The following is a 19346-nucleotide window of genomic DNA, read 5'->3' on the forward strand; positions in this document are numbered from 1 at the left end:
TGTTATTTAACACCGAATAATAGTAATTCTTTCCGAATTGATATGAATATTTATATATTATCTGTTCTTCTGTAATAATTTGAATACTATCACGTTGGCATCAATCAATTTGAAAATGAGCGTCGCTACAGTTGCATCGTTAAACAGTTGTGCTGTGAAGAAGCGTGAAACGCTGTGTTGTGTGTTATATCCACATCAAATGTGAAATAATATTTGAAGAGTTCGTGAGTTTGTAAATAATTAAGATGATTAAAGATTTCGTCATCCCCTTAAACAAAGATGAACTTTTGCAAAATCAACCCGGGCAATATTTTGTTCAAAACGTATATTCAATACGATTGCTACCACAGGTTCTTGATGGTACGTAATTAATTTTTATATCTGCCTCACTTGTATATTTGTTAATTCAATTTTATTCTTGTTTGCAGAAGCCCGATCTGCACTCCAAACGAATGGAGTGAACTTTATTCTGGAGCATTTCGATGCATTTTTCTCTGTACTTGTTCATGGTAAAAAAATTGAACTTCCGATTACTTTACGTGCCTTTACAAGACTCCAAAAAGGTAAAGATCTTTAAACATTATTGATGTAACCAGGGATGAATGTACAGATATATAATTAATAATCTTGATAAGATAAGATATATAAGACATAACATAAGATGTATAATTAATAAACTTTAAAGCTATTGAAACATTGGTAATCGACATGGAAAATACGGCTGAATTGGGGACCGAAATACAAGAAGAAGAAAAATTCAGACTAGTGAACATTTGTAAAATGCTCGCATACTTATTTTCCTCGTATATTTCATATATAAATGATGAAATTATTAAAGACATGCCTGATCAATACACAGGCAAGGTTTGTGTCATATAGTTTAAGTATATTAGAAGAAATATTTCTAGTAACAATAATTGATCATTTTATTCAGCGTAAGAAACCGCCTAAGTCAGACGTGGAAGAAGAATGGGATTACATGAAAGAAAAATCATTGGAATACATCTATAGGTTATTGCAATCACCATTGCAAAAACTTTGGCAACCTACTATAGTTGAAGATTCGTTCGTTACGTATGTAAACCCTGTAAGACGTACAACTGTGGATTATAAATATAATTCAATTCTTATTTTAGGTTGTTTACGAAAGTGTGTTATAAACTGCTGGAACAATGTACACATCCAACGCAGAAAAGTATCAGACAAACTATTTTTGAGGTAAGTACACATCAGCATGTTTCAACTTGAAAATCACTCTATCGTTTTAAAACAGATTTTAGGTACATCAGTTAAGAAATATAATCATGGTATAAGCTGTGTTGTAAGGATTATTCAGGTGCGTTTGTATATTTTATTACATGTATATATATATATATATATTTACATAATATGTCAATTTCTTAAATATGTAAATTAATATTTTAGTTAGTACAAGTAAACGATGTCTTACCAGCCTGCATAGCCACTGGAGTCATCCATATGATCAATAACTGTGGTTGCACTGGTTTGATAAAAGAAATAATGAAAGAAATTGATCAACGCGAACCATCTGAAGTCGACAGTCGTAATTTATCAATATTTCTAGAAACTATTGCTGCTTCTAATCCAGATCTTATAATTCCTTATCTCGACGACATAATGGACTATCTGAGTAGTGAAGTATATTTCCTGAAGTTAATTTAATACTGGTAGTGTACAAGTTTATTTTATGGTCATGTATGGATGCTTATTTTTTTCTAGCATTATAGTATGAGAAATTGTACTATCTGTATTATACGAGAAATTGTGCAGAAAGCGTTGACTGGGGACAATCTTACGCAAGAACAAAAAGATAAACGCGACGAATGCTTGAATAATTTGGAAGAGCATATTTTAGATAATCATGCTTTTGTCAGGTCAAAAGTGTTGCAGGTTTGGCAAAGCTTATGTTGTGAGGGAGCTATTCCAGTATCGAGGCAAGGGAGACTGTTAGCTCACACAGTATTGCGTTTAGAAGATAAAAGCGCAATTGTACGGAAACAAGCATTGCAATTAATACGCGCTTTACTCCAGGGTAATCCTTTTGCAGCAAAGGTGAGTGCAAGAGTGTGCTCTGAGGTTTATAATAAGCCTTCGGAAAAGAATAATGGATACAATGAAAAATCTTCGTAGTTGAACAAAGTAGAAATTTCCAAATCACTGGAAAAGGAAGAGATAAAGCTGAGAAAACTGCAAACTCAACATGTCAGCAGAAGTGCCCGTGGCGACAACGAAAGACTCGAGATGTGGAATGCTTCGCTTCCACAAATAAGAGACGCATTAAAGGAGATCGTTAAAGATGGAGAGCAGAAACAAAGTACGTATACATTTATATAATATTAACGAAATATATATGTATGTTATTCGAAGAAATTTCATTTATTTATTTACGTTTCTATTTTACATGTTAGACGATGAAAATGAAAATGAGGAAGAGGAAGAAAATATTGATCCTGATGCGATGTTCGAGCATGTAAGGCAGTTACTATTAAAAGGGAAGGTCCTTCAAGCAGTGAAGAGTTTGTGGAAAACCTGTGTAAAATTGAAGCAAAGTCCCGATATGGAAAACTTCACTCCCGAAGCAAAAGAAGAATTCTTATTTTTACTTTTATTGAAGACCTTTATGGAATCAGAGAACTTGAATAATAACAAAGAACAGTCAGAACAAGAAAAAGAGAAACAAGAAAAAGAGAGACAAGAAATAGCAGCAGGAAAGCAACTTGTAAATTATTTAAAAGTAAGAATTTACATATTTGAAATTCTTCGGAAACTTTTCGTGTGAACATTATCGAGAGAGTATACTGTTTTTTAGGATTGCTTGAAGTTCGCAACAGAGTTAGAGGCTGCTATACCTGTGGCAGAAAAACTACTTTTCTCTACCACAGCGGGCGACGCTGTTGAAGCATGCAGTTTGCTAGGAGCTGCTTACGAATTCGGTGTAACTGGAGCAGCAGACAGTATACGCGAGGCTTTATTTCAAGTCTTTCATCGCGATGAATCGGTACGGAGTAATATAGCAATCGTATACAAAAACCTTTATTTAAATAAAAATGTAGGACAAAAATCTGACCGACAAAGGGCGCTCACTTGTGTTAAAGCATTAATCGAATTAGTGAAAGGGCTGCAACCAGGTCAAAGTAAAGCTCTAACTGAACTTGTTTTAAAGTGGCACGATAATGACGACATCAACAGCGAAGTAGTACAGGTCTTGTGGGAGATATTTTCAATGAAATCACCGGACACGGAGCCATTAGATAGCAGATCCGCTTTAATACTGATAACGATGATAGCTCAAGCGCAAGATAGCATCATAACTGGGAATTTTGATGTGTTAATAAAAGTTGGACTCGGTCCACGAGCCAAAACAGATCTTTTACTAGCCAGAGACACGTGTAGAGCATTTTGTGCTATAAAACATAAAAGCGATGATATACAGAAAACTCCTTTAAGGCATCCCAACGACCATGAAATGTTTAAGGAAATTCTTACACTGCTGATAGAAAACTTCGCTAATACAGAACAAGATGGATATATTTCATTTGCAACTCATGCAATTAATGCTGTTTACCACTTAGCAAATCAGCCCGATCGTTTAATGAAACAATACTTGTTGGAAATCAGTACTCGAGGAAAATTTATTAACGACGATAGTTCTGAAAATACTGTTTCATTGTTTTTGCTATCTAAGCTTCTGTATGTAGTTGGTCACATTGCCATCCAGCAAATGGTACACTTAGATACGTCTATTTATAAAGAATTAAAACGAAGGGATATGATACGATCACAAAAGAAGAATAAAAGTTTGAATAAGAACGAGAAGAAAAATACACGTAAATCCATGGCTACGCCAAGTAGTGCAAGACAAATAATTCGTAATAGAGAAGCAAGCATCATCGAAGACAATGGAGAAGAGGCTGTGGAAGGAGCAGCAGAGGATGCAGACGCAGAATTTATAGACGATATTCTCGAGAATTATGTCGTGACTGGCGAAGGACTATTAGCGACATTTGTCCCATTAGTATTAGAAGTTTGCCAGCACTCCGATAAGTATAACAATGAAGATGTACAGGCTGCTGGAGCTCTTGCCCTTGGAAAGATGATGACTGTCAGTTCAATCTTTTGCGAGGAGTCTTTACAACTTTTAATTACGATATTAGAGCGTTCACCATATCCAAAAATTCGGGCCACTGTCCTCACTGGGATATCTGATCTTACAAGCAGATTCCCAAATTTAATCGAACCATGGATGAAACACGTTTACGGCAGACTTCGAGATAGAGACACGAATGTGAGAAGCACTTGTGTTCGAGTTTTATCGAATCTCATTATTAGGGAAATGGTACGCGTTAGAGGCCAAATATCAGAATTAGCTCTCTGCATTATTGATAAGGATCCAGAGATTCAGCAAGACGCGAGACAATTTTTCACAACACTTTCGCAAAAAGGCAATGCTTTGTACAACGTGATGCCTGATATATTGTCTCGATTAACCGATCCTAATTTAGATATATGCCAGTCCGATTTTCAGGAAATTGTTAAGCACATACTAAGTTTATTGCAGAAGGAAACACAAATTGATGCCATAATTAATAAAATTTGCGCCAGATTTAAGCTGGCTACTTCCGAAAGACAGTGGTGCGATTTTGCTTATTGCCTTTCGCTTCTCCAATTCAGCCCGAAAAGTGTGCGTTGCCTCATTGAAAGTTTGCCTCAACTGAAAGAGAAACTTCATAATAAGCAAGTTCTAAAAGCGTTACAATCTATCGTCGAGCAGACGAAGAAGAAACCAAACACGAAACTGGTCTGTATAGAGTTGGAAGAGAAAATAGAAGATATTCTCAAGGGTTCAACGGATGATGCAAAGGAATGCGATGATAGAGAGATAATGCCACCGCCGCCGGTACCAAAATCGCGAAGACGTACTAGGCGCAGGAAACAAAAAAATAGCAGCGACGAAGAAGATGATATTGAAGATAATGAGATAGATCCAACACCCACGAGAAAACGTAAATTTCTTTTATAAGTTATTTTCATTGCAAGATGAACTTACTAAATCGTGTATAATTATTTTAGCGAAAGAACTTAGAGAGTCTCGTGGACGTAAATCGAGTTCTAGCTCAGATTCTGACTCTGAGGTATTTATGACAACTCCGCGAAAGGAAGGTACGAATATAATTTTGTTTACAAAGAATTGACATAAAACTTCTTATAATTGCTGCTGACTTTTTTTATTAGTTACTACATCTGCATCAACGTTAAAAAAAGGTCGGAAGAAGCGTATCGATTCATCTAATCCATCACCGTCACCATTAAAAAAGAGAAATAGACATAGTACACCGCGAAACAGAAAGAACTAAGTGTACTTGGATTTTCGGTGCGATTATCTCATTTGTATAAGTCAAGCAATGAAATTTGTAAATTATATGTTTTTTAATGAGAACTTATGGCCGGGAATTAAAGTAAGTAAAAATAATATTTTTTTAATGTAATTTAGTTTAATAAAAAGTTAATTAAGTATAATGCTTCTCATAAGTGCACTCAATTTTTCATAAAAACATCAAATTAGAAAATCGACAAAAGCTAATTTCTTCATGGTTATCAAATCATACGTAAACGTTTGATTGTTTATATCTTTTACAAAATGCAACGATAGATAGTATTTAAAGAAATTTATGGTATCATCATAGAAATTTATTCTAATGAAAATCATAAACACTTCGATATCACATCGGAACAAAAGTACAGAACAAATAAAATTAACATTGATAGTTTTATACATACATTCGTGGCAGCATGAACTCTTTCTAGCAGTAGTAAGTAGGACACTGTATGTTGTTTTTATTATGCATCTGTGTACAATAGATACACTGTTATGATACTGTACGTGATGAGAAAGACTAGTGTAAAAATCTTATGTTAACACAGGTTCAACACGTTGCATCGCTAATTGTTAGGAAGAGAATAGTCAAATTTAGTATTCGTTATACCAAATCGCGGCTAACGCTACGTTTAAACGTCATAGAACGTACTTCTGTTCCAGGTTTACCCGATTTCGAAACACTGTTAGCATTAGGGTTCGGAGTAGGACTTTGCGAAAGCGATGCTCGTTCATCGTTAGTACTAGATTTTTCTCGTTCTAATCTCTGCTTACTAAACTTTCCCATACCAGGTCGATAAATCTCCATGGCTGGGCGATCCTGTTATTTAGTAACAAAATTTTCATATAAATCACAGAAATGAAACATGTTAATATGCTAATCCGGATAATTGGGTACCTTGTTTCTAATCCTACGTTCTAGCCGTGGATCTTTTTTATCCTTCTCTTTATCTTCAATCTCAGTCTTTTGTAAATTATTTTGATTCCCCCCATCCAAAGATTTGTGCCTTCTTAAACAATTTCCGTCTCCCGTCCCACCTTCTCCTCCGCTCTCAAGCGAGCTACGTCGCTTCGTAAATTTCGAATCCTTCTTGTCTTCAGATTCATCCTTTTTATTAATATTTTCATGAGATTTTGACTTCTCGATATCTTTGTGGCTCTCGAAAGTTTCTGAAAAAAATGAGATATTAATATTTATAAGCGAGGAATATTTTGATGCTTTTTTATATAAGTATAGAATTGATTACTTATATCTGTTCTCTGTTCTTTCATTCCTAGATTTTGTACAGATTCTTCTATCAAGACTTTCTTGTCATTAATCTCTTGACTCTCTCTTCCCTTATTAATGTTCGCATCATCCTTATTGCCCAAAGGTTCATCCCTTTCTTTAATGTTTTCATACGAATCGGCTTGAGATTCCTTCTTTTGAAACTCCTCCTCGTCGCCTCTTAATTTGACAGTATTTTCAGTATCGACACTAGTTTCTACGTTTTGTTTTTTGGTTTCCGCAAGTCTTTTCTTTTCTTGCCTCATTTTCTCATAACTTTTACCTCGTTTCTCTTCTAGCTTTCGTTCCCTCGACTCTTTGTCTTCTTTAAAGTCATACTTCCTATCATCTTTTCCATCAAATCTTCTATCATCTTTTACACCATCCCTTTCATCTCGCCTCCCGTATATCTTCTTATCCTCGTGCCGTCTTGGATGTTTAATGTCTCGGTCCTTATTCCTATCTTCAATTCTTTCTCTGTACGTCTTTATTAACGATTTGGAATCTCGATCACGGGGTATCTTCTCGCGCAATTTATCTTCCTTTTTAATACGATTTTTAATGTCTTTCGGTGCAAATTTATCCTTCTCTTCCCTATTCTCTTTATTATCTTTACATATTTCTTTATCAAGATCTGGATTTTTCAATACCTACAACAAAGTTACACATTTATTTTCAAATAATACATTCTTATCGATTTAGATGTTAACAGGCTTTTAATCAGGATTAAACATGAAAGATATTGAGTAAATAAGTGACAATAAGTAACACAGAATTTTCACTTTTTTCTAAAAACAGTTTCTCTTACAAAATTTAATGTATACAAACTAAACAGTAATAAATTAATTACATCTTAATAAATGTATACAAATTTCGGATACAATGTTAAACGAAAACGGTATGTAGTGTTGAATCAAATCGCATTACCGATGAAATAATTCATTAATCCTCATGACCTTTTAACATGGAGTAAATAAAATACGTAACATGAATTTCCCTGCTAATCATTTGCAGTCTCCCGTTTCATGAATTTTTACGATATCCTGGCAATCCCGTTTCACAGGCGTTAAAGGGGTAAAGTTTATGATAATCGAACACAGCACTGCAACTTCTCGACTTCGATATCTCCGTTGGTATTTGCATTTTCCATGTTTTGTGTAAATTAGTAAATTGAGATTTCGACAAGACAGAGAAATAATTTTTATTGTTCATCAGATGAGACGTGCATTTAGTATTGTTATAAACATAGTTATTTTTAACATTACTCCAATGATTGTAATTGTTTTTTTTGCAGTTAACATCTTTCTCTTTGTAATTCTTTTCGTAGATATAAAATAATTTCGGTTGCTTATTATTATAATGCCATCGTTCATTCACGCGAGTCACGCTTCTAACACAGTTAATATACACTTCGGTATTCTCATTTCTATAAAATTGTTGCTGCATATTTAAAGAATTTTTGTTGGCCTGTGTCACGTTTGCAGTTCCACTAGTGGAAATTTCTTCTTTACACTTATGAGGAATACTTAAATTTTCAGTAGGATGATCAAGAAATATATCTTCTGACTTGACAGTGGAGGAAGTAGAAAGGAAGGAATACTTGGTCTGGTTATCTTCGATATTACACATAGACTGTAGGGTGAAAAGATTAGTGTCAGCAAATACAGTAGAGAACACAGTGCTTATAATTTAACAAAACATCAATTAAGATAAAAGATACAACTGTCATTTTCATTCTATACTGTATTTGTCATATTTAGAATTAGTTCAGTTTCAATTAATCGGGTAATAATAAATGAAATAATGAAGTGTAGTGTCACCTTAGATATTATAGGATCTTCCTTTGTCCTTCGCCTTTCTAAATCTCTTCGTCGTCTCTCATCACGTTTCTCATCTCTCTGACGCTGTTTTTCTTGTTTACGTTGTTTCACATACTCCAGAAGAGGTGTGGTTGTTACTTTTTTTGGTGTATCTATAATAATAGAAGAAATATATATTCATGAGTTCATTTATACGTGTAACAAGAATACTTTTGTGTATGAATTCAATACAAACTTACTGTCAGGTGGTTGATAGGAATATTCTGTCTTTGGCTGTGATACATTAGATTCAGCTTCCTGATTCTTAAGACTTTCCAAGAAACTTATATAATAAGGATCTGATTCTATTGTACCACATTTCAAATCCTTCTTTTTTCCTACTCTCTTTTTGGGTAGCCTTTGGAAAGGTGCAAATTCTACTACTGCTGGATATTCTGTTCCCTTGGAGTCCACAAACACATAATTGTCAAATTTCTCTCTGAACATGAAAATATCTTGCTGTTCGACAAAGTTGATATAAGCCCGTGAGAAAGCATATTGACCCATGGACATGTCAGCTTTCACAAAATAAAGATAATCATGTTCAGGTAATGGGGAAACTTGTTCTAGGAATTGCTCTTGGGTCATAGTTGGAGGTAGTCTTCTTATTACCACCTGAAATACATTGTTTAATACAGTTTTAGTTAAAGTTGAATTAAAATATGTGGTGTATTGATCAAGGAAACTTGTGCAAGTTATTATTATTAGTATTCACTCTTTTTATTTAAAAAATAGGACAATGAATATGCCACAACATGTAACTGCAAATTTACCATTTTTGATCACAGTATTATGTTTTAAAATAATAAAAATTGTACAAGACCGTGCTCTACACTTGAGATGTAAGAAACGTAGACAAATCATTATTTAATTAAGATTGTTTTAAACGATTGAAATCGAAGATGAAATATCGATCTTTTGTTCCACCAAATACATCATCTTCCCAATGGACAAAAAATGATACTGCATGAATAAGATGAGGGTCATTGATTTATAACATCATTTTAATCGAATTATACCTTTGTCATTGGTCGGCATTTCTCTTTTTTACTGTCTTTAACTTTTCCAACGTCTGGAGAACTAGTTTGTGCCTCATTTTGTGCGGCTGTCTCAGATTGTTGTGTTTCCTCGGTCATTGTCATCTACATTCATTTAATTTCTTGACAAGTTCGTTTTATGTAGTGTCAATTAGATCCACTCTGGTCAAAAATAATGTTTAAAGCATGCAATTTTCCTCCGAGTCATCAAAATAAACGTTTCCGTTTACAAAGTTTACACGGCCATCTTGTATCACTCATTCATAAAAAGAACTATTGAGATTGAGAATAGAAACCAGAGACAGAAAATCAAGTCTCGTATATTAGGGACTTTAATGAATACGTAGGAACATTTTTTATATCTAGGGAATCGAACACACTGTGTTGCTAGTTCATTCTTAGAGAGTTCATTTCAAATTTATTTCTCATTTATTTACAAAATATTTTATTATTGTCTACACTGAAAAATGATTAATAATGCTTTTGTCGTACGCACATTAAGGATATTCTGCACAAGACTAGTTGTGATAATACTTTACGTTACATTATGTAAAACAAGTAATATACAAAAGATGCATATATTTATTAAGAGAAGAATTGAAGATTCATAATCTTCTATAACTATCGCGTTGTTGTGATTGAGATCCTGACGTCAACGTCGAATAAATAAATGGTAAAATTGATGCCAATGCCAGACAAAGACCTATTACAGGTCGATACCATACCCAAGCAAAGCCGATTACTAATAAACTGATAGACATCGATACAGACATCGTTAAAGATTCGACTGCAATAATTCCACATAAAAATGTCGAATTTAAAATCACTGTCCTCAATATATTTGCTAAGCACGTTGCTGCCAAAAATAAGACTAACCACCCAAGTCCTCTGAAACATTTAATACGGAGTTACGCAAATCGAGGTGAACCAAGAGGAACGTTTGAATGTTTCAGTTACCTAATGCTCCAAGTACGCCAGTAATTATGCACGTGTTCTAAATGAAACATTTGATCTACCGTCATCTTGTGCTTCCTTTGAAGTAAAATTTCTTCCCCATGGGATGTAACATAAGGTACAACAGTTCCCTTTTCTAGCATGCCAATTATAGAGTATATATCTCCCGCCTTCCCTGCATGGGAGAATTGTATTCGTATGTCACCCACCTACAAGCAAACGTATCGATTAAGATAAAATGTTAGAATGTTTAATAAAGTGGATGTACCTCAGGTTCCCACAAATTAGCACTATGATAGTATAGACCGGAGTGCATTTTTATATCTTTACGTTCAGGCCTCTCGTCGCTAGTTACTTCCATGAAATCATTGAACTTCTTTTTCAATTCTGTTCCAAGAGTAAATGCACCGATTTTAACTTCACTTGCAATTTGCACTTGACTCTTGATAGGGATTTCCTTTGGATTATGATGGCCGGTTCTAATATAGAACTGATCGGAATCTATAATCTTGTCCTTCCATTCTGTAGTATAATAATAGTGCTTGTCTTCTTCTGTTACTCCTCCAAAACTAATGCGTAATATGTATTATTATGAAGATACTAAAACCACGTACAATATAAACATTATTTATATTGATAACATACCTTTTCTCCTCCTCAATTTCTACCCATTGATACATTTGCACTCTGCGCTTTAATTTTACACTGGATACAATTACTCCATAATCAGGTTCGGTTAATGGTTCAGATATCTTTAATGGGCCTGACAAATGTATTAAACGGCCCTCAAACTCAGGCAGCAGTTTGACTGCATTTGGTAGTACAGCTACATCGCGCAAAGCCTCATCAAGAGAATGTGCTACTTTTACTGCTCTTCCCTAAAGGATTAGTAGTATTTTTATGAAACAAATCTTCTATTGTAAGCAAGACTATGTACAAACCTCGTTCCAAAACAAGAGGCACATGCCAATTGCGAACATGATAAGCCCGATGATAGCAGTTAACCATGATTCTCGGAATTGTTCCGAGACAGTCATGGGAATATTTATAGGTGGTGGTTGTCTTCCGTTGATTCGATTTTGATGAATCGGCTCGGTGTTCGCCCTTTGAGGCTGTCCATTTTGCTAAACAATATTCAAATTAGAAAAACTGTTGAACGTATTCGAAAATAAGTAACGAACGCGATATGTAAGAATGCTTACATTTGCACGATACATTTTAATAGATCACATTATACGTCGGCGATAATTATTAACTTACGATAACCTATGAACTGTCGTCTAAAATAACATTTTATGCGTATATTAATCTTCGACAAGTTTAGCATAGAAGTGCGCACATTTTAGTCGGTTCGGTATGCTCGAGATTAGGCTGTGCAAACATTGCTCAATCAATTTTTATTCATCGTGCATATACGTGTACAATAATAAATTAGGTTCGTCCAACATGCAATTTCTGTTCGTTGTTGCAATCATTCGACGATACAATGAATCACGTGCGAACACGTGAAGAATTTTTTAGAACGCGGAAAGAAATTATCGCATATGGCGTATAATAACTGAAACTGTGTTTTATTGCGTACACGCGGTTTTGACATAATAAAACCTCTCGTTTTGTAATCTTCCCGTCATTTTATAGTTGTAATTCGTTTATAATCGTGTGGACGTTCGCTGTTAGAGGTGATAATTTATCATTTTTATTCGAGTATGATAGTCAAAAGTCAGCTTGGAGTTACTTGTCACTTATCTACATGTCAGTCGACTCAGTGATCAACTCATCAGTGTCACTGTCATCACGGATCACGGTCAGTATCGTCAGTATCACATGTGCCGCGAAAGAGGAAGTTTCGATTCCCGTGTAACACGGCGTAACAGGACTGATTTCAAATGACTGATCTTGAAATGAAATAATTGAAACATTATTAATGGTAAGTCTCAATAACTTCCTATTTCCTTGTACATTAAATTAACTTAGGAATGAAAATCATGTAAAGTTTAATTGATTATCGTAATCATTTTCGAAAGTAACCGGTTTGTATGATTAATATTCTAGAAATGAAAGTAATTGAACATATTTATGCTGAATTTCAATTTCAATTTGAGTAAATATGTTAATATTTTATGTAAAGACTGAAAAGCTGATTATTTTTTTGTATGTACACTTGTATAGGAGGTCTAAAGTCTACCGGTATAACTATGACACAATATAATAAATGTTGAGGAAATATTGTTTAGAAGAAAAATATTGGTTACCAGAAAACAAAAAATCAAAATAAGAATAAAAAGTGAAAAAGAAAAGTGCTATGAAAATGAAGTGGACGACAATTTGTTGTATTTTGTGTGTATTTGGCTGCTTCAAAGAGTTCAGACCTTCAGAGTCTTTCGTAACTGATTACTTAGTAGGGCCATGGAAAAATTTTACAGATGTTCAAGTAAATATCTATAGAAATCCATAGTTCATAGTTCTGGCTTTGATACTTAAAATTCTATAAGATATGATTGCTATTTTTCAGGTGAATCAAGAAATATTTCCTATTTCCACGTACTCGTATTTCGCAACGTTAGTCATTATATTTTTAATAACGGATTTTGTGCGATACAAACCTATCATCGTACTATGCGGCATTTCTGGAGTTGTCACATTTCTGCTGCTAGTGCTTGGAAAAGATGTCCTGACTATGCAGATATTAGAATTCACTTACGGCTTGTTCTTTTCTACAGAGGTGGCTTATTACACGTATATATATGCGAAAGTTGACAGAAAGCATTATGAGGAAGTAACTGGTTATACAAAAGCAGCGTGCTTGTTCGGCCGCTGTATGGCTGGTATTGTCGCACAATTAACTGTATCTTTCGATATACTGAATTATCATCAATTAAACTTCTTTACACTCGGAGGTATTTACGATAAGTAACTGCAAGCGTAAATTTCTACTGCGTCTTGCGTAAAACAAAATCTGTTTCTTTCAGCACTGATAATTGCCACGGTATGGACATTATTCTTGCCCTCGGTTGGCGGATCTATTTATTTTCACAGAAATGACGAGGGCACGAATAGCATTTCTTCAACATTCGTCCTGCAGCAAACTGATTTAAAGAATGAAATAATGTACAAACCCGAACAACGCACTCAACACACGTTACCTAAAGTCGATGTCACATTAGTTCATAAAATAAAAAATGCTTATATTTTGTTATGGAAGGACTTCTTACACGCATACTCAAATGGTCATGTTCTGAAATGGTCCATATGGTTCTCATTCTCGACTTGTGGATATTTACAAGTAATTAGTTATATACAATTACTGTGGCAAAAACCAGTATTACCAGGAGATGAGATTTACAATGGTGCTGTAGATGCGTTATATACAATAATAGGTGATTGATTAATACAGTTTGAATGGTATTATTTCAAATGATATACATCCATCTGTGATACTATAATAATTCGATAAGCGAGAGTATAATATTTCTGTTCTTATTGATAGGTGCAAGCACTGTTTTCTTTATTGGGAAAATGCCATTTAATTGGTCATTAATTGGAGATATAACAGTGTCACTTATGTCACTTGTGGAAGGTGCTTTGTTACTGACTGGTTCCTATAGTAGTAACATTTGGCTGATGTACGCTGTGTACATAGTGTTTGGAATTATTTATCACACAATGATCACTGTTGCAAGGTTCGATTTCAAATTACTCATTCATAATCATACATAATTTGTTGGTGTAATATCATCCGACGAATTTTAATATTAAGTGCATGAATTACAGTTTTGAAATTGCGAAGTACGTGTCAGATGATAGTTATGGATTGATATTCGGTGTAAATACCTTTTTCGCACTGTTACTGCAAAGCGTATTAACGGCTATAGTATTGAATGGCAACTTAAATTTAGATGTGAGATCTCAGGTAAGATTTGACTTTGATTAGAATTAAAATATTAGTTGCTAATAAAACTCATAAGAGACTAATTTGAATATTATTAGGATTGAATACAATTTTTAATTAACATTAAATGTTCTGTTTATATATTAATTGTTTTTATTTATATTCACTTCCACAAGTATCATATTTGATACTGACAATATCTTCAAGTTTTGATCATGTCCAACAAGGTTGCATGCGTATATTATAATCATCTATGTGTTAGATTTTATATTTTACAGCAAGTAGGGCAATGCTATTAGCACAAATTATTAGTAGTGAGAGATTTGCGAGGTGCTTACATAACATAGGATGTAAGCGTGATAACAAAGCCCCAATTATTTCAAGTATGTAGATAACATTTACGTAAAATCTGTTTGATATTTTTGTTTTACTTTAGTTCTCTTTCTATATTAATTAAATTTATATTTATTTTCAAATTATTTAAGGATTTTAACTATTCGGATTGTTAGATCTACATATATGAATATAAGAAAAACTTCTTTATGAGTTCTATTAGTAAATTAGAATTATACATGTATTGTTAAAATATTTCGTATTGTATTCTTTTTCCAGTATTTTGTCTATGGTAGTTATTTCATTGTGCTAGCTGCACTCTATACGGTAATAGGCATTGTAAATATCGTGCGGCATTGCAAGAGTGGAACAAGGTTCCAAGTATGGATAAAAGATGAAAGTAACAATAGTTGATGCTGTGATATTTAGTAATGAAATTCGTTCATTTCAAGAGTACAATTGTAATGTTAATACAATAATTAAAGTTAACGATTTTTAGAAAACTTAGTACATTTTAGACTGACCTCAATATTTGCAAATCCACTGATATCGCAAATATACATATCCATGTTCATAAAATGCATAAACGAAGTATTGAATATTTTGAATAGATACTCTTATTGCGTAGTAATGAAGTTTTATGTATTTAATGGAATTTATGTATCATTTTTAGGTACTATGTTACAAATTTAAGTATTGTCTATTTCTAGACAGAATCATGTTACGCTCAAAGAATACATAATAAAGTTTCATATTTTAAAAATAACGTTTTGTTTTTAAAAATCGTATCTCCTTTTTTTCATTCTTTCCCCGCAAGTAAGAGTATACGTATTTTATCTAGAACCGTTTCCCTACACTTCTGAAAATGTAGAGTACATATTTAATTAATTGCTTTAGAGTATATTTTAGTTACTCAAGTTGCTTACAAACGAGAATGTCTGAAACAGGCATCGTCCCAACTCTCGGCGGGGATTTACATTCTTCTCAAAACGTTTGTACAACTTCCACCAAACTAAGCAATCTTGTATGCTCTGTTTGAATTCTTGACTCGCCGCATCGTCCAGTGTATCGTTGCGTATTATGGATATCACAGATTTCATTGACTCGTTTCGGATTACTTTTGAAAACATACATGAGTAATTGTTACAATCGCTTACGTGCGCGTGTAACTTGTCCAGCAGCAGGGTGTCTTTTAAGCAGATTTCTAATATCTATACACGAATAAATACTTTAAAATCAATATTCCGAAATGTTCTTTTGTGATCATTAAAATCGACGACAATCTGAATTTCTCGAATTCATGGACTTCTTTCACATATCTTTTGATAAAAAATTTTGTTGATTTACCCAGTCTGGTGGAACGATTATTGAATATAATTCGAAGACAGTCGCGTTCAGTTTATCAGAGTTAATGTCAATGCTAGTTTTTTGTGCGACAATGGCGTTCGGTATTTCAGAAATGAGATCATTCTTCGATGATAATATTAATGGTGTTCCTATATCAGCATTACGTAAAAAGATTCATAACTCATTAAGAAGCATACTCTTTTAAATGAATCTTCTAAAAACAGACTTACCGTCATATAAGATGATTATCCTCAATACTATTAACACAATCATGAAATTTCGTAAATTAGTCGGGAATTGTTGAAAATTTTATTTTCGTAACGGTATCAGTTAATCGCTGACGCTCGAAGATCAAATGTCAATATAAAGTAATTGTAAGACGCTGACACAATGGTATTCGAGAGTCAATGATAATCTGATGGTGTCTCGGTTTTGTACGTAATATGAGTTTTGCTACGTATGACTTTCTGATATGATAGTATCGAAATTATCGTTTTATATTTTTTCGACTGAAGCTGTTTCAAGCAAACGCAGCAATATTGCAGATAATTAAACTTTATTAGAATTGTGTAACATGCTGCATAATAACAATTTTATATTATATTAGTGTCCGCACCGCGTCGAGGACGATTGTTTCACAAGCTTTTGCAACTTGTTGCGATAAACACAAACCGGTCTCCTGCAGACGAGATAATTCTGCACGTTCCTGAGTCAAAGAATACTCCTCTAAATCTAAACGCGGTTTGGAATTTGTTAAGCGCAATCGTCCGAGTCTGGTTTCTTCCTCCGGGCTTAAAAACTCTACAAAGTCAATTTCGACAGTCATTCTACATCAATCAAGAGTTCTTTGATGATTGTGATGACTGTAGATTTTTATGCAGAATAAAATATTTAAACTTTTACATAATATATACATAGTATAACAAATAGGCACTCAGGTTTTATACCTTGGATGAAAATTTTATCTAATCAAATCCGCAGTTTGACCACGATTAAAAAATCTACCTTTATTTTCCAGTTGTGTAATCTTATTTGTTAATTTCTGTCGAATATCTTTCATTCTCTTAGCAGCCCGCCTCCGTTTCTTAATCTCCTCGTCACGTTCCTCTTCATCCTTCTTATTTACTCGCTTTTTCTTGGAACCTTGTGAATTCCCGTTCTTCTTCGAGTACCTCTTTTTTCTGCTCTTTACCTTGGGTCGAAACGGACATTGAACAAAGCAACCGTCCGTTTTTACGAATTTGTAAAGCGACTCACGTGAACGTTTAATCTCATGCGAGTCAATCTCTTATTTTGGATCTGTTTGTATCTCTGCCAGAGTTTGCCGCAAATTTCGGCTGCGCGAAGTAGTTTCAATCTCAACCCGCGATTAGAGACGTCGTTAAACGAAGAGACGATTTTGCCCATATTGAAATCGTCTCTTCCACCACCCTGACCATCGAACACAGCATATATTGAATTACAAAATAATATTATCGTTATATAAAAATATATTATCATACATTTTATCAAAACGACTTTATTGATAAGGTCGACAATTAATTAATTAACGATAATAAGTATAAAACCAGAAACATTTTTACCAATTCAATAAAGACGCAATTCCAGTCTGTACCATCGTATTGACACGGTATAGCTGCTTTTTCCACGTTTTCTGAAATCTCAGTATATTTCATGCAGTATTTGAGAGCCCAGTTTTGAGGCACACTAATCACAGGCAAGGTCCTCCAAACTTTCGCTGTGATGTCCTCCAACATTTTCAACGAGGTACTATCGCTGAACGCATGAGTTTCATTGCCATCCGGAAAGTCTGTCACCTTATCAAAATATTAGCACGATGCTAGAGAAATGAATAATCTATGTTGTTTATAGACTTGTTCTTTCTTTCTTTTTTTGGAATTTACTTGTCTCCAATGTTCGTTAGTTTCGGTCGAAGGAAGTTTTATATAAATGATAATACATCCAAATGCTAATACACGTGTTAGCATGAAAAACGAAAGTTCTTGAAAAATGCTTTTCTCCGTACAAAGCGTAGGTGAACCATCGTCACGATTGTTACAATCACTATCATATCACTACATCACTACAAAGATATTAGGATATTTGCAATGTTCTTTAAAAGTTACATTTCCTATTTCCTTTCACTTTATTTTGTTAATAACATTTTTATATATGTCACTTTGGTTACAAATTATTTTTATTCTGAACCACGAAGTTAAACGCGGTATGAAATTCTCAAATTAAAATAATTGCGATTGCTTGGAAAAATCTTCAGAAAATTCTACGACCATATGTTAAACAATTATCGGTTCTAACGATAAGAGTCATAAATCGTAGCCATAATTATTAAACTGAGAACCCTATTAAGTTTAGGGGCTACAAATCAATGTAGACAACAAGATTGGAAGGAGAACAAAACGTTCTGTGATTTACTGAACGTTATTACAAATGATTAAGTTCCAGGAGTCTTCAGCAAATCGTTTCCCACAATTTACGTCTGACTATTGAAATCTTTGAATTCGAAGAAACGGATTTGGCGACTGTATTACGCAACGAGTTTTTAATTTTTACCAAGGATAAATTGGAGGAGTTTCGCATTTTCTGCAAAAACTGCATTTGGTAAAGAAAAATCTATTCGCACTGGTATCTTACGTGCGAAGTTGCGTGGACTGCAATAAATATTATATTTGCGAACGATGGAATTTCCATTACGAAATGTAAATGTCTTTCCAATTATAGATTATGAATTCCTTATAACGTGCGTAAGCAATTAAAACCGATATTAATAATCTGGAGCTCTGATGTAACAATTTACAATTATTATCGTCGATCGTCGATATAATTTAAAAAATGTTTTAACGTTAGAGTGGCTTCTCAGGTGTTTAAAATTTTCAATTGTCAGTACCTGAGAAAGCGTACTGGATTTAAGGATGTATTGGCTATACAGTCAATCCCAGAAGTTTATGCACGTTAGAAACGCATTTTTTAAAAAGAAGTCAGACGTCGGAAGAACATTGCTAATAATAAACAACAACAAAAAATTTTTCGATTTTTCCGAGATTTTTCCAAGGGGTACCCCTTCAATTTCTTCCAAATTTTCGTTTTTTGCCAATAACTCCCAAACCGCTGGACTTACGGAAAAATTGTATACGACCTTTCTTACAGAGAACGACGAGATCTACAATTTCTATGTAAAAATTTTTCGCTAGTGTTAATAGTTAACGAGTAATTTACAAAAAAATGGTTTTTCGTTTTTCGTCAATAA

At 33.8% G+C, this 19346-nt stretch overlaps 5 protein-coding genes across 10 annotated transcripts; 2 read left to right on the forward strand and 3 right to left on the reverse strand.

Moving 5' to 3' along the window:
• Nucleotides 1-146: 146 nt before the first annotated feature.
• On the forward strand, nt 147-8289 carry Cap-D2 (CAP-D2 condensin subunit). Its single transcript, XM_018021190.2, has 14 exons — nt 147-360; nt 429-563; nt 686-864; nt 935-1074; nt 1137-1218; nt 1274-1336; nt 1426-1659; nt 1741-2073; nt 2152-2335; nt 2430-2755; nt 2831-5024; nt 5092-5181; nt 5254-5477; nt 8201-8289. Exons 1-13 carry the CDS (start codon nt 246-248, stop codon nt 5373-5375), a joined length of 4197 nt encoding a protein of 1398 aa, XP_017876679.1. The 5' UTR covers nt 147-245; the 3' UTR covers nt 5376-5477; nt 8201-8289.
• On the reverse strand, nt 5688-9839 carry Upf3 (UPF3 regulator of nonsense mediated mRNA decay). Of its 3 annotated transcripts, none has more exons than XM_018021192.2 (7): nt 9541-9839; nt 8722-9136; nt 8483-8634; nt 6643-7312; nt 6294-6565; nt 6048-6215; nt 5688-5867 (listed from the first exon to the last, which is right to left on the reverse strand). In XM_018021192.2, exons 1-7 carry the CDS (start codon nt 9661-9663, stop codon nt 5823-5825), a joined length of 1845 nt encoding a protein of 614 aa, XP_017876681.1. In that variant the 5' UTR covers nt 9664-9839; the 3' UTR covers nt 5688-5822. The 3 variants fall into 3 exon arrangements, with proteins under 3 accessions (XP_017876681.1, XP_017876682.1, XP_017876680.1); XM_018021193.2 differs by having other exon boundaries at nt 5830-5961; nt 9541-9838; XM_018021191.2 differs by having other exon boundaries at nt 5830-6215; nt 9541-9838.
• A 147-nt stretch (nt 9840-9986) lies between these two features.
• Nucleotides 9987-11864, reverse strand: Tmem43 (Transmembrane protein 43). 2 transcript variants are annotated; one of them, XM_026811882.1, is made up of 6 exons: nt 11773-11864; nt 11454-11636; nt 11158-11390; nt 10781-11081; nt 10516-10721; nt 9987-10446 (listed from the first exon to the last, which is right to left on the reverse strand). In XM_026811882.1, the coding sequence occupies exons 2-6, from the start codon at nt 11547-11549 to the stop codon at nt 10164-10166; spliced, it is 1119 nt and encodes a 372-aa protein (XP_026667683.1). In that variant the 5' UTR covers nt 11550-11636; nt 11773-11864; the 3' UTR covers nt 9987-10163. The 2 variants fall into 2 exon arrangements, with proteins under 2 accessions (XP_026667683.1, XP_017876699.1); XM_018021210.2 differs by having other exon boundaries at nt 11715-11806.
• A 487-nt stretch (nt 11865-12351) lies between these two features.
• Nucleotides 12352-15500, forward strand: LOC108622985 (thiamine transporter 1). Of its 3 annotated transcripts, none has more exons than XR_001916528.2 (7): nt 12352-12439; nt 12682-12943; nt 13025-13409; nt 13482-13889; nt 14000-14192; nt 14284-14784; nt 15014-15101. XR_001916528.2 is itself a non-coding variant. In XM_018021208.2 (7 exons), exons 2-7 carry the CDS (start codon nt 12815-12817, stop codon nt 15146-15148), a joined length of 1389 nt encoding a protein of 462 aa, XP_017876697.1. In that variant the 5' UTR covers nt 12352-12439; nt 12682-12814; the 3' UTR covers nt 15149-15500. The 3 variants fall into 3 exon arrangements, 2 of the variants coding, with proteins under 2 accessions (XP_017876697.1, XP_017876698.1); XM_018021208.2 differs by having other exon boundaries at nt 14284-14422; nt 15014-15500; XM_018021209.2 differs by lacking the exon at nt 12682-12943 and having other exon boundaries at nt 12353-12439; nt 14284-14422; nt 15014-15500.
• Nucleotides 15501-16607: 1107 nt separating this feature from the next.
• On the reverse strand, nt 16608-18152 carry LOC113464073 (uncharacterized). The gene is made up of 3 exons (XM_026811883.1): nt 17665-18152; nt 17087-17512; nt 16608-16882 (listed from the first exon to the last, which is right to left on the reverse strand). Exons 2-3 carry the CDS (start codon nt 17139-17141, stop codon nt 16680-16682), a joined length of 258 nt encoding a protein of 85 aa, XP_026667684.1. The 5' UTR covers nt 17142-17512; nt 17665-18152; the 3' UTR covers nt 16608-16679.
• Between the last annotated feature and the right edge of the window lie 1194 nt (nt 18153-19346).

Source organism: Ceratina calcarata, unplaced genomic scaffold (assembly GCF_001652005.2).
Source record: "Ceratina calcarata isolate Rehan_Ccalc_2016 unplaced genomic scaffold, ASM165200v1 scaffold25, whole genome shotgun sequence".
Classification (NCBI taxonomy): domain Eukaryota; kingdom Metazoa; phylum Arthropoda; class Insecta; order Hymenoptera; family Apidae; genus Ceratina; species Ceratina calcarata.

What these genes read in the sequence shown, in the direction of transcription:
- LOC108622985 (XM_018021208.2), top strand. Translation starts at nt 12,815, where the DNA reads ATGAAAATGAAGTGGACGACAATTTGTTGTATTTTGTGTGTATTTGGC. An exon ending in TGCGTTATATACAATAATAG is followed by an intron (nt 13,890 to 13,999) that starts GTGATTGATTAA and finishes TCTTATTGATAG; the next exon opens with GTGCAAGCACTGTTTTCTTT. An exon ending in ACAATGATCACTGTTGCAAG is followed by an intron (nt 14,193 to 14,283) that starts GTTCGATTTCAA and finishes CATGAATTACAG; the next exon opens with TTTTGAAATTGCGAAGTACG.
- LOC113464073 (XM_026811883.1), bottom strand. Translation starts at nt 17,141, where the DNA reads ATGAAAGATATTCGACAGAAATTAACAAATAAGATTACACAACTGGAA. An exon ending in TACACAACTGGAAAATAAAG is followed by an intron (nt 16,883 to 17,086) that starts GTAGATTTTTTA and finishes TTGACTTTGTAG; the next exon opens with AGTTTTTAAGCCCGGAGGAA.
- Tmem43 (XM_018021210.2), bottom strand. An exon ending in GCCTCTTGTTTTGGAACGAG is followed by an intron (nt 11,391 to 11,453) that starts GTTTGTACATAG and finishes CTAATCCTTTAG; the next exon opens with GGAAGAGCAGTAAAAGTAGC. An exon ending in TGGCGTACTTGGAGCATTAG is followed by an intron (nt 10,447 to 10,515) that starts GTAACTGAAACA and finishes TAAATGTTTCAG; the next exon opens with AGGACTTGGGTGGTTAGTCT.
- Upf3 (XM_018021191.2), bottom strand. Translation starts at nt 9,663, where the DNA reads ATGACAATGACCGAGGAAACACAACAATCTGAGACAGCCGCACAAAAT. An exon ending in AAGATCCTATAATATCTAAG is followed by an intron (nt 7,313 to 8,482) that starts GTGACACTACAC and finishes ACTTTGTTGTAG; the next exon opens with GTATTGAAAAATCCAGATCT. An exon ending in AGAACAGAGAACAGATATAA is followed by an intron (nt 6,566 to 6,642) that starts GTAATCAATTCT and finishes CATTTTTTTCAG; the next exon opens with AAACTTTCGAGAGCCACAAA.
- Cap-D2 (XM_018021190.2), top strand. Translation starts at nt 246, where the DNA reads ATGATTAAAGATTTCGTCATCCCCTTAAACAAAGATGAACTTTTGCAA. An exon ending in GTAATCCTTTTGCAGCAAAG is followed by an intron (nt 2,074 to 2,151) that starts GTGAGTGCAAGA and finishes AAATCTTCGTAG; the next exon opens with TTGAACAAAGTAGAAATTTC. An exon ending in AACTTGTAAATTATTTAAAA is followed by an intron (nt 2,756 to 2,830) that starts GTAAGAATTTAC and finishes ACTGTTTTTTAG; the next exon opens with GATTGCTTGAAGTTCGCAAC.